Source organism: Fistularia commersonii, chromosome 18 (assembly GCF_037954325.1).
Source record: "Fistularia commersonii isolate RoL2024-O1a breed Wild chromosome 18, RoL_Fcom_v1.0, whole genome shotgun sequence".
NCBI lineage: Eukaryota > Metazoa > Chordata > Actinopteri > Syngnathiformes > Fistulariidae > Fistularia > Fistularia commersonii.
Genome location: NC_141301.1, coordinates 12,445,921 through 12,459,928, shown reverse-complemented (window position 1 = coordinate 12,459,928; position 14,008 = coordinate 12,445,921). Strand labels below are relative to the sequence as shown.

The following is a 14,008-nucleotide window of genomic DNA, read 5'->3' as shown; positions in this document are numbered from 1 at the left end:
CTGCAGACGGGAGACACACACACACACACACACACACACACACACACACACACACACACATGGTCTAGTCTTTTTTTTTTTTTTGACAGAACCGTCTCAGGAGTTTCCATCGATTGGGATCGTATTTCACCGCTGAGTCTGGGAGATTATGGAAACGATCCCCACGGTAGGCGCAGCTGATACGGCCTCGCGCAAACATGTTCACGTGCACGTCTGGTTCCTTTTAGAATACGTGGCAGAGACGGGACGACGACCCTAAACCCCCGGCCACCGTACCACCAACACTTGGTTTAAGCACTCATTGTCTAGGTTGTGAAGATTGGGAGTCTGATGCATTACATTTGTAAATAAAAATAATAATAACAACAACAGCAATTATAATGATAATGATCTATAATAAAATTACAGAAATTATAGCAGTTATAGCAATTATATTGACAATATAGTAACAATTTATACTTACAATATTATTCATGCATTATATTATCATCATGCATCAATCATGCATTAATAATAATAATAAAATTATAGATAAAAATAAATAGAAATTATGACACTTACAGCAAATATATGAGTAACAATATTATTCTTGTATAATATTATAATTCATATAACTGTCAACAACAACAATAATAATAATGCATAAAATAAATTATAATACATTTTACATGACTTTTTAGTAACAGCATACATTATATTATTAATAATAACATCTATAACCACAACAACTTAATAAGATAATGTAATAAAACAATGACAGGAGTTGATATTTACTTATCGTTGGAATATAAATTTGAGCAATACATCTAATGATTGCAATAGTTTTATAGATGAGTCGTTTGAGAACCTGCAAATGTCAATGACTGTGAGATGACAACAGGAAGTCTAATTATGTAACTATTTAACAATTCAACAAACCACACAGCCTAAACCTTGTGTATGAGTAACTATAGGTCAAGCTGTACTTCAGTCGAGTGCAGTGGACAAACACACACACACACACACACACACACACACACACACACACACACACGTTGGAGGCTTTACCTGTCTGACCAGCAGACACTCGGCCTGTAACTCCGCGCCCTCTGGAACTGACGACTTGAGGGTCCTCCTCTCCTGAGGCACCGTGGACACCTTCACAGATGAGAAGGTCCAGAGGACGTGTTAAAGGGTCGTGAAAAAGACGCTTAATTTCATGCCTAATGTGCGTTCGTCCGCAGGGCAGATGAAAGTGAGAATACAGGCACAACGTCCTGAATTAACTGCACTCTAAATGCCGAATTAAGCAATATATTGGGTTTTATTTGGCTCACATCTTATAGTCATTCATTCATTCATTCATCATCTATCCAAGGCTGTCACTGGGCGAGAAGCGGGGCTCACCTGGACCGGTTGCCAGTCGATGACATACAAGCATTCATTCACTCATTCATATTTCATACAGAAATGTATTCCCTCTCATTCTTCACGCACTCACTCATAAACAACCATTCACCCCCTTGTTCACCTGTCATTGAGGAACAACCATTCTTTCTGTCATTCACCCGTTTTATAGAGACGTACAACCATTAACTCACTCATTCACCCGTCATTGGGGAACAAACAACCATTCATTCTGTCATTTATATGTCATATAAAGACATACGATCATTCACTCGCTCCTTCAAATGTCATATAGAAAAAAAACAGCCGTTCACTCTCATTCCCAGGTAGTAAAGAGACAAAATTATGACTATTCATCATTAAGTGACATAAACTATTCACCCTGTCATTCACAGGTCATACAGACATACAACCATTCACTCGCTCATTCGCAGGTCATAAAAACATACAACTGTTCACTCATTCATTTGTCAGAAAAAAGGTAGCCATTCACTCGCTCATTCACCCGTCATTTAGGAACAAACAAAACATTCATTCTGTCATCCACATGTAACACAGAGACGTCAACCATTCACTCATTCATTCATATCTCATATAGAAGAAACACATCACTGACTTACAACTGTTCACCCTGTCATTCACAGGACATACAGAGACACAGTTATTCACTTACTCATTCATAAAGAACATTCACCCTCTCATTCGCAGGTAATATAGACATATGACTGTTCACTCATTCATTCATATGTCATAGATAAAACATATCAGAGTGACCTACAACTATTCAACCTGTCATTCACAGGACATACAGAGACATACAACCATTCACTCACTCATTCACAGATCATATAGGGACATTAAACCATTCATTCCCAAGTCACAGAGTGACATACAACCATTCACTCTCTTCCACATGAATGGACCAGCTGCATGTTTCTAGACCGTGGGAGGTCTTCAGTTCATTGTCCAGACGTGTGAATGAGTGAATGGTTGTATGTATGATTGACTTCCGGCTGGTCCAGGGTGAACCCCGCCTCTCGCCCGATGACAACTGGGATATGCTCCACCCCTACCCTCGACTCGCTGATAACGGTATAGATAATAACAAGAATAAGAACAACTTTATCTATCCCGAAGGAATATGTTGTGCCAGAGTTTCAAGTAAAACATAACAATAATAAATAATAGTAAGAAGGAGGGAGAATAAGAAATACAAATAAATCTATAAAGTGTCAAAGTCAAGGCTATAAAGTGTTTTGAGGTCTTAAAAAGTACAAAGATTTGAATATTCCCTTCGGCTGAAGGAAGAGGAATTAAAAAGTCTGATAGCCTCAGGTAGCCTCAGGTAATGCATGCATTAAATGAATGAATCAATGAACGAATGAACGCAGGTCAAATCAGGCCAATCAGCTCCTCGATATTATTTTCATCCCGCCAGCGGGGCTTACCAAGAAGTCATTGTCGGGGAAGAGGAGCAGATCTCTGAGGGGGTCCTCCTTCACCTCGTCGCCGAGTTCGCCGATGACGGCCTCGTAGTCCAGAGGATCGATCAGCTTCGGCTTCTCCTGCTGTCGAAACACGCAAAAAGACGTTGAGATTCAAATATTCATAGGTTTGATTTGTAACCAGCAGAGATCACAGAGACCCGAGCAACGAGAAGCAAGAACTTTTTTTAGTTTTTACGCTCGGTAAAGTAAGACACCGAGCGTATTTTGGCATTTCTAACCGACGCGAGCGACTTCAAATGTTCGAACCGTCTGAAAAAAGGCCTTAACATGATACTGATTATTATGTGACCACAATTGCAGTTTCCGTGACGGACGGTTCCGTAAAAATATATAAAAAAAATTAAAAATAAAAAGACAGAAACAGTAAAATGTCCAGAGCCGGCAAACAATCTCACCATTCTGGAAATAAAAACTCATGATGCTTCCTGTGCGGTATCCATGACATCAGTCGAATCTAAATGCGTCGCTAGGGAAGTAGATGCGAGGCCCTTGCGACCGATGTCGAGCTGAGACGCGCCCCGAAAAAACAATATATTTATGAGCTTGTTATAAATACGGTGACATGGAAACCGCTCGTCTTTGGGGCCGCCTGAGTTCAACAAGTTGGAAAAAAATTGAAAAAAAAATAAGGGAGCGCTTTTCGGCGTTCCACAGATTAACGTCAAGGTTAAGTGACTTCTCTCGATCGGAAAGTGGGGAGAAAGTGGCGACCGCAGGGAAAGCGGAGCCGGTGGCGTCTGCGGACCGGCAGGGGCGGGCGGAAGTAATGATCTCTGCTTTGGTTCGCGCGCTTGCCGAGTAGACGGGGCCGGGGTGGAGGGGAGGAGGAGGAGGGGGGATCAACCTACCGCAGAACAGCCGGAAACAAGGCCTCTCGGCCCGGCCGGCCAGCGAGGGAGAGGGAGAGAGACAACGCGGAGAGGAAAAGGTAGACGTCTAACTCGACTTAGGCTGACCCGGCGCTTTTATGAAAACCATCTGTTTGATTTCCGCAGCGTCCGATTTATATTTGACCATCGGGGTTGGGGGGGGGGGGGTCGGTAAAAATATCTCGGGCTGAGCGGTTATAAAGCAGGTCGAGTCTTAAGACGGGGAAACTGCAGAAATCAACAGGAATAATGAGATGAGATTTAATGATCCCCCGATTGGGAAATTGTTCAGTAACAGAAAATTAAAAAAATAAATTAATTTAAAAAAATTAAAAAGTAAAAAAATAAATAAAAATGAATAATATCTGAATTGTAAATATATAAAGTATAATTAAAAATATATATATATTTACCAATATTCAGGAATAAATAGTGACAACCCGAAGTAGCGCAATAACTGATTCACTATTATATTATATTTATATGATCATTATCAACACCGCAGTTGTCGGATAGCGTGTGTCAGTCAATTCAAAGTGGCTTCAGGGAAATAAGCGGAAGACGACTCTGAGACACCGTCACCCCGAAGACGGTCGAGGCGATCGGGGAGACGATGCTGCCGATTTGCGGCCGAGTGAAACCTGAAGTTAACCCTCGATTCGGGGTTCGTCTCTCAAGTTGCAAAAAAAAAAGGGGGAACTGAAGAGGTAATAAAGGTTATGGCACTAAATCAGCTCAGCGTGGATGCATTTGCATAATGATCAAACTCAAATAAACGGACCCCCTCGACAGAATTTTGGTGTTAACCAGAGAGACACTCTGCTTTGTGTTCAACAATTTGAAAATAAATAGAATAAAAAAAAGGGGCAACTTTTGTTCTACTACATTTTTTTTAATCCGGTCGACTGGAACTATTGTAAAATGAAAGCTTAAGTCGTCCTAATTGGAGCACAACGGCGGCCGGCGGGAGATAAAGCCGAGATAAAAATGTCTAAAACTCAGATAGAGAATATCACTGTAAGTCTGATGCAGCAGGAAAGCATTATGGAAAATACGTACAATAATCAGGCGGTTCACATCCGATCTCAGCCGCTTGCTCTTTATTTTCTTCCTGAAGGTGATTTTGCTCCTGAAGCTCATTTTCGGCTTTTGGGGGATTTTTTTCGCACCCGGTACGTTAGTGACAAAATCAAACAGTCAGAGTCGCCGGTCATACCGCCTGAAGAGACCGCGCCAAACAAAGAGCGCGTCTGGGGACACGTGTTGGTCTGAGGCGGAACAGCCACGCCGCCGGGGGTTTTATCAGCATTGTGTCAACACACGTGGATCCAGAGGAAGTGGAAGTCTGAGCCCCGACACACACACACACACACACACACACAGGCGCACTCACACAATGAACAAATCAGCTACCCTAGTTTCTATAAACCACTTGCTTTGTGGTGTATGTTGCATTTTAGTATCACACATCAGCTTCTTACACAATACACCCCCCCGAACATGTGAAGAAAGCTGGAAAGTTATGGTGGAACTGCACGTGTGTGTGTGTGTGTGTGTGTGTGTGTGTGTCCATATACTGAAACATATATATTATAATCACAAATATGTGAATGTGATGGACACATGCTGCAGATGGATTGAGGGCATTTGTCTTTGCACGCTCGCACACATGCACACGCACTAACATTCACTTCCTCACGTACAAACCTCAGGGCAGAACAGAGAGCAGAGCCAGAAGAGGAAGTTAACAGCTTCTGAGCACCGGCCGCAATCAAAACACGGACTTTCTCGCGATGAATGACATCTTCTGAAGGAAGACGGTGCTTTTGTCCAACGTGTTCCCTTTATATATTCTGACCTAGAATGTATTACTTAGAACGCATCCCACATCAGTGGTTCATTCTTTCAGACGTCATCTATTCGGCTTATCTTGCACTCTCGCCCATGGCGGTGCCGGAGACTATCCTTGGATGAGAGGCCGGTCGATCATAGAACCGCTAAATAGACACATACGATCATTCACACGTCATACGGGGAGATGCAGCCATTCACTCGCCGCCAGTCACTCTCATTTACACATAATTTTGAGACATTAACTCTCATGTAGACACACGGGACTGTCTCAGAAAATTAGAATATTGTGATAAAGTTCTTTATCTTCTGTAACAAAAATGTCATACATTCTGGATTCATTATGAATCAACTGAAATATTGCAAGCCTTTTATTATTTTAATATTGCTGATTATGGCTTACATCTTAAGAAAAGTCAAAAATCCTATCTCAAAATACTAGAATATCATGAAAAAGTTTTTCTTTTTTTTTTGTGATTTTTATTCATTACAAAAACAAAAATGTCGTACATTCTGGATTCATTACAAATCAATTGAAATATTGCAGCCCTTTTTATTATTTTAATATTGCTGATTATGGCTTACATCTTAAGAAAACTCAAAAATCCTATCTCAAAATATTAGAATATCATGAAAAAGTTTTTTTTTTTTTTATTGCATTACAGAAGATAAAGAACTTTATCACAATATTCAAAATTTCGCTATGGCATTCAAACGTCATACAAGGAATTACAGCTTTTTACTTTTTTGTCATTTACACAGCATACAGAGACATACAAACATCATCATGTGGTACCGGTCCGCAGAGAAAATCTTTCTAGGTACAAATGTTTTTTTTTTAATTCGACCTTCCTTTTTTTTGAAAGGCGACTGTTTCCACCTTCGCCTTCCTGTCCCACTTAATATCGCTGAATATGAAGTGAAATCGGTGTATTCAGATTTAATACTGTGAACTGACAAAGTTTTTATTATTTGAACCCCTGCGCCTCTAACATGTTCATGCCAAAAACATATAATAATTATAATATCTATAATACATAAGATTTGTATAGCACTTTTCATGGTACTCAAAGACGCTTTACAAGTGAAAGACATCCTGCATTCAGGGTCACGGGGGATGGCGTCATCAGGCAAGAGACAGGGTGCAAAATCACAGGGTCGCATACATCCATTCTCTCATTCATTCGGGGCAATTTTCCCAATATTTTTCCCATGTGCATGTTTTTGACCTGTGGGAGGAAACCCACGCAAACACTGGGGAGAACGTGCAATCTCCACATAGAAAGGTCCAACCAGGGTCGCGCTGCGAGGCCGAAGCGCTAACCGCTGCGCCGCCGAGCCGCCCTATGTCTGCTCGGCCCTGCGACAGACTGGCGACCAGTCCGGGGTGTATTCCGCCTCTCACCTGATGACAGCTGGGATCGGCTCCAGCTTTCCCCGCGACCCTGAGCGCAGGATAAGCGGCAGAAGATGAATGGATGGATGTCTCAAACCGTACAGGATTCGTGAACATCACCGCTGCTTTAAACTGCGAATATTTCTCCCCCATCGGGCCGAACTGAGGATCAGAAACTGTTTGTAAGGTTTCTCGCTCCTCGGCTGACAGTCAAGCGCATCCCCGAGGTGGTTAGAATGCAAATATGAACAAAAATAAAAACCCGAACAAGTAAAAGCACTTCTCCTTCCTGCTGTTCCCCTGCAGGATCTCCACAACTAACCACCTGCCGCCATCAAACCGTCTCCTCTGCATCCTCTGTTCTCACACCCACTAAGTTCCCATCTCCCTCCCTTCCATCCATAAATCTCCTCTCTGGTCTTCCTCTTAGGCCTCCAGCCTGGCAGCTCCGACCTCAGCATCCTTCGAATAGATAGAAGATCTTACATGTCAGTGTACTTTGTTTTTATTGGCAGTAGCACCTTGCAATGAATGAATGGTGACCAGAATGAGAATGGAGAGATAAGATAAGATAAGATAAGATAAGATAAGATGTGTTTTATTGATTCTCATAGGGGAATTTTGTCACAATAGTGCAACAATGAGTATGAATATAAAGTATAAATATAAATAACAGAAACAACTAAAAGATAGCAAGAGGCATCAGCAGAGTAAACAACAACAAGGACAAAAGACAAGAGAGAAAAAAAAAATGCATGATGGTGAGAGCGGGCAACCAAAATAAGAGCAGCAAGGATAAGGAGAGAAACAGTGACAATAGCAACGCCAAAAATAAACACGATGCAAAGGGAGTGACACCAACAGGGCTAAATATGAATATATATAAAATGTATATATCTATATATAGACAATGGAATTTGAGAAAGCAAACAGATGTCTCCATCTACGGTTTGATATCCTAAATTAATCGACGTCAGGATGATGGATGGGACCAGAGGGACGGCACATACTAGATGTTCTGGACATAGAGTCAGACTGAGCTGGTCTGGCCTTGGACAGAGGAAGGAGAGGGAAGATCTGGGTAGAAGGAGGTTGGAACTGCTAGGTAGGAGGCCGAGGGGAGCGGACGATTCGGAGAGAAGGTCAGAGAAGCTCAACCGAGACGGTTCGGTCATGGCGAGAGGAGGGATAGTGAATATGTTTATAGAAGGGGAATCGGCAGGCAGGAGGAGTAGATGAAGACCAAAAAGAAGATTTATGAATGGAGTGACAGAGGATGTGATGTTACTTGGTGTGACAGAAGAAGGTGAGATGGAGGAGGTTTTATCTCTGAGGTGAGAAAAAAAAAAAGTTTGACGTCATTGCAAAAACACAACCAGCACAACCGATGTCGCCGTCCTTCCCCTTCCCTCCTTCTGTTCTTCACCAGCTGGCCCCATCCCTTGGTCCCCCCCCCCCTCTCTTCCTCCTCCTGTCACCTCCCGGGTCCATCAAACACCATCGCCGCTGGTTTTCATTTCACCTCCCTTTGATTCTCCTCGCCTGCTCGCGGCCGCCTTTTCTCTCACCCTATTAATAATCCTTTTTTTTTTTTTTTTGTTCAGGTTCTTCAGTCAGTCACCTGCGCCTCTGTTTCCCCCCAACAGGCAGGAGCCGGCGTGGGCGTCCATGTTAGTCAACTACAAGCAGTGAGAAGAGCACCACCAGACCGGTGGCTCCCAACGTGGCTTTCTCCCCAGGGGAGGGAGCGAGGAAAGGAGGAAGAGCGCGATAAATCTCCGCTGACAACCATTGAGACAAAGAGGGAAAACAGCAGGGCTCGCCTCTTTCGCGCAATGTTCCGCCGAGCCGTCCAGTTCGTTTCTCAAGCACGTATTTAAGGGCTTAGGATCTCGCACAGCCGGGGAGACGCAAGTCGGGTCCGATGAAATCCGAAGGGGGTGGGGACGCGGGGGAGTGAAAGGAGAGGAAGTGAGAAGGATTGATAGGGACAGATAGAAGCCATCTGCTTTACATTCAGGAAGAGTGCCTGTCATGATGAGGAGCAGCCGAAAAAGCGGCTTCACTTTCCCCGGAGTCCACGTGTTCGATCGGTGGTAGAACATTCTCCGTCTCGTGCCAAAGTACACGACGCGTCTCCGAAGTAGCCGCCTACGCAGGGCGTCTGTTACAGTCCATCCAGCTGTGTGACAGCTGCATTGTCTGTCGCTACGGCGGCGACGGGGGATCACGGACATCAAACCTGGAGGTCGAACGACCTTCGTGCAACCGAAGTACTGATCTCGATGGTGAAAAAAATGGTGAGTTATTCACGAGCGCGTGACAATTTTTTTTCCCCCATGATGTCGAAGTGGAACATCTCGTCTGAAAACCTCATGAGTCCCTTCGATTTGATCCGCGTACCATCGGGATGGAACATCACGCCTTGGAGTTCCACAGGGTGCCTTCCAGGGGCCTCTTTGTATGCTCAAATGCTGATTTATAGGTATATTTTATTCATTTTTTGACAACGGTGGCCATGTTTTCCTCGTTGTCATCTGTCCATCATTGCAAAGACTCATTTATTCTCATTGTAAAATTTGAAGCCTTCTGTCTGTCAATTCCTGTGTACGTTCTGGAGGGGCTTGTGGACACCATAGGTGGTACCATTGGAAGTTTAGAGGCAGTCATGTATGCTCAAGGATGACCAGCAAACGGAACAGAGAAGAGGAAGAAGACGACATAGCGACGGTATAACCGTGGAGAAGAATTCTCTGTCCACACGCTGGCATCTATTGGCCGTCTCGTTTGGTGCCTCCGTCTCCAGATGTGCATTCTCGCTAGCTCGGACCTCGGAAGTGCACTTCGCCATCTAGCTTGACGTATTGCTCAATGGGGAAGAACCTGGGCGGTGATGTTTGTCCACGTTTGAAACGGAAGCGGCTGTTTACGTAGGTGACGGTAGCATGAACGAGCCTTAACAACCGGAAAGTTCTCTCACGGAATACACCTCTGGCCCACAATCTGAATCACACCTCCGCTCACACCATCTTCAATCTTTGGTGCAGAAACCACTTGTTTTTTGGGGGAAATGTCTTATACCTTGCTCTACGTCTGGGTGAGACTCAGAACTTTGGCGTTGTTGCTTGTGTTGACGTGTATTGATGTACACGGATTTGGTACCCCGACTCCAGTTTAACTCAAGAGTTAGAAACAAAACTCCAGGATGGATGAGAGGTCCACGGTGGGAAAGAAAGCCGGGAAACAAGAGGGGGGTTGACTGTGAAAACAACCTGGCAAAACTCGCAGTTTTCCACTGGGCTAAGAGCAACCATGGTCTTTGAGGAAATAGAAAAAGAAAAAAAAAGTTACAATCTGGCCAATGTTGTTGGACACAGACACCAAACAGATGGCTGAACACACAATATTGTACTGAAAAGTTTGCGAGGGGAGAATATTGCGGAGTACATAATCATGGAGACATTTCTTCATCCATTCATTCAGTCAGTCAGTCGAGCGTTGAGAACTACCTTACTCCTCGTTTGTTTATAGACAGTTATTTTTAATGTTCTCTTGCCTTTTGCAGAGTTTTCCCATAGAAACTAGATTCCTCAAGTTTGAACCCACCAACCCCCCTTTCTCCATTTCCGTCTGCCCCTCAGCTGTGTGGGGTTACAGCCCGGCCCGGCTCACACACACACACACACACACACACAAACCCACACACACACACACACACACGACTCAGCGACGGAGTGGAGAAGAAGGGTCGGTATGAAGAAGACGAGCAAATACACGAGACCCGTGAGAAAATAGAGAGGGAAACAAGTAGCCCGGGTATCTTACGAAGGGTAAGACTTTCTGTTCCAATCTGGCGGAACTTAAAAGCGGAAAGTAAAACTAGACCCTGGTTTCCAGACGAATGCTCTTTCATGTCTGCAAGTGGAGACAGACAACGGCTGACACACTCGAGCATACAAGTACTGCTCAAATTGCTACTGCACACACTCGGGCAAGCACGGCGTGTGTCGCCGACCTCATGCAGAGAGGGATGCTGGAGGTTACCATTACAGTGATGGTCAGGCGCGAGGTGGCCGCGGTGTAGCCCTCCAGGGTGGGCGTGGCAGCATCCAGCGACATCTGGTCTTGCCGTGAACACATGTGACCGCAGTCCGCACCGCCCACCGACCGCAAGAGTAGGACCACGCTGGCCGAGCAACCCATAATCCCGTTTGGGGCGCACGGTTCAGCCTGGCTTCGCCCGCTTCTCGGCGCCGGTCCACCTGATCCCGCCGCTCGGCTCGGAGGAGTTCACTCCCCGCAGGATAACGGAGGTTCCATCCTGACTTCCGACTCCCTCCCACACCTTCCCCTCCGGCTTCGGCTTGAAATATCCTGCCTTTTCTTTTCCCGCACCGCCCGACTCCTTGCGGCAGTGGAGCTGAACATGTACACCGGCAGGCTTACATGGCTCTGCCTTCCTCCTCCCTGTCTTTTGCACACTCTTCCTCTCACACACACTGACTGCAGTTCAGCCAGGCCCAGCCCAGCTCTCCCAGCGAATCAGAGCCCGCAACAGCTGTCAGCTGACCAGAACCAGCCGCTCCTCTCCAGCACACACACACACACACACACACACACACACACACACACATACACACACACACACACATGCGCGCGAGTCTACAAAATGTTCCCCGGTTCCGCTGCGCTCCCTTTGATTTCTTTTCCCCTCCCAGTCGAAGCGGCCCTTTAAAGACAGTCCTGCTGGCCGGGTTCCTGAATCTGCGGTTTCCACCGGTAACACCGACGATCCGACCCAAAGCACCGGATCGCACGCTCGCGCTGATTTAATAAAACAAACTGTTGCTTTTGAATTTGGACGGTGCGATGAGCGGCTTTTGCAAATGCACATTTAATTTAACTCCATGAATCAAAGGCGCTTGGGCGGATCGAGGGGCTGCCAGGCTGCATGAGAAACACGAGGCGGCGTCGATTGAGGCTGTCGAGCGGAAAGTGGATGGAAAAGTGAGGAGTGGGTGGCTTCGCAGATGGAGCACGCATGTGGCGTTTTCTTGGACTGGAGCGGGAACGAAAAAATTCCGCTGACTAGAGCGCCGGGACAGACAATGGCACACTGATCTGATGTTCTCTTTGCATGTCAAATCCCTGCTTCTGCGACATGTTTTGACCAAACAGGGGACGACCTGGTGAATGTTGCAGCGATGCGGCACCATTTTAAAGCAAACATCCGATTCTTTCCATTTATACCCATCAATCGGCTCTTTTGCACAGCTGGAAGTTTCAAAGCGCTTCACGCTAGATGGCGTCCACCCATTTTCATGCAAAGATGGCAGTGAAGCTTCCATGCAACGTGCAAATCAGACCATTGGGAACATCTTTGGGGTGCGGAATCGAAAGCGCTAATGTTCCGATTGGAGGGAAGCCCGCAATACTGCATTTCGTGAAGACGTGAAACAGTACTCCGGCTTTGTAAACACCAAGACACTGCAGCGAATTTAATTTTCATATAAAATATAATAGTATAGGGGCTAGCCTAGGGCTTGTTTGTTTGTTTGTTTAGAAGTTTATTGGGACAGTGTACAATTACATTAAGCACAGAGGCAGAGATGTTTGTACTAGATTGTAGCTCATAGCTAATTTCCATCTGTAGTCCTGGACAATACAAATATAAAACTGTACAAAATAGACAATATATATAAAATATACAGATAGGCAATAAAATAACTATACAATATATAAACAGGCAATAAAATATGTATTTGGCAAACTACTGGCTATTGGCTAACTATTGGCTAACTATAAGCTTGGTGTTAAACAAAGACAGTTTTGTTGGCGTCCAATCAAAAATCACGCTATTGCAGCTCACCGCTAACTTCCAGGGATAATGCACGTGAATACATGACACGGCCCAAATTGCCGTCCTTGACGGGATTTGAGGATGTTTTAAAAAATGCTTGAAAACAGCACTCTTGACTGAAGATGCTTTTTGGGAAGCGCATCCTCACTCATGTGCATCATTGTGATTGGTATCAACCAGAGAACACGCGTGTTCGTTTGTGGCGTGCCCTCTTGCTCAGGCTCGGTCTTTGTCATGTTTTTTAAAAGTCACTGCGACATTTGCAAACAAGTCAAGTGTATAGGTCTTGAAATTTGATCTTTTTTAGCAAAGGGGAGGAGGTAACCATGGTGACGCTGGAATGTCACAATTAGGGTCATTACAGCCATATTGATGTGACAGTAAGCCCCGCCCACCTCCCACACACACACAGACACACACAGACACACACACACACACACACACACACACAGAGGGTCATTATTATAATGCGTCATGGCTAAATATAAACAGGGCGACCATGTGGAGACAAGCAACAGCGTGTGCGCCAACAGAATAGCATTTCCTGCAATTTCACAGAATCCAAACAACAGCAAACCGTAGCCAAATACCCCATAATAAGGTTTCTCTAGTTTGTCCAGTTGTGTGGGAAGTTAAGTAAAAAAAAGGTAGTTGGGCTATCTGGGTTCTTCTGAAGAAAACACGAGTTTGTGCCAGAGTGCGGCATCATGGGAGTTGTTTTTATTATTTCACATGCGTGATGATTTTGCCACAACACTTCATAAATGTATTCATTATGGGATAAAACCATTTAATGCAGCCTCAGGGCGGCACTGGCCCGTGCCTCTCCAAGCCTGCCTTAGGGGGGCACGGAGCAGTGTCTCCCTGTGCCGGTCCCAAGCCCGGATAAATGCAGAGGGTTGCGTCAGGAAGGGCATCCGGCGTAAAACTTTTGCCAAAACCAAATATGCGAGACAACCAAAACTATACCATACCGGATCGGTCGCGGACCGGGTTAACAACGACCGCCATTGGTACTGATGACCTACAGGGTACTAATGGAAATTGGGCTACTGTGGGTCGAAGAACAAGAACAAGAAGAAGAGGAGGAGTGCGTGTTCGGAAGCAGAGAGAGAGGAGGAAGGGAAAGAGTCTGGGA

General features: G+C 45.0%; 1 protein-coding gene across 1 annotated transcript in view; it reads right to left on the bottom strand.

Annotated features, from left to right (window-relative positions):
* Positions 1-11,294, bottom strand: part of dock10 (dedicator of cytokinesis 10) — a 40,769-nt gene extending 29,475 nt beyond the window's left edge. The window contains exons 1-3 of the mRNA XM_086164804.1: positions 11,055-11,294; positions 2,835-2,954; positions 1,048-1,137 (exon numbers count right to left, since the gene is read on the bottom strand). Coding sequence (XP_086020930.1) covers positions 1,048-1,137; positions 2,835-2,954; positions 11,055-11,213 — 369 coding nt within the window. The 5' untranslated portion in view covers positions 11,214-11,294. The remainder of the gene's footprint in view (positions 1-1,047; positions 1,138-2,834; positions 2,955-11,054) is intronic.
* Positions 11,295-14,008: the final 2,714 nt, after the last annotated feature.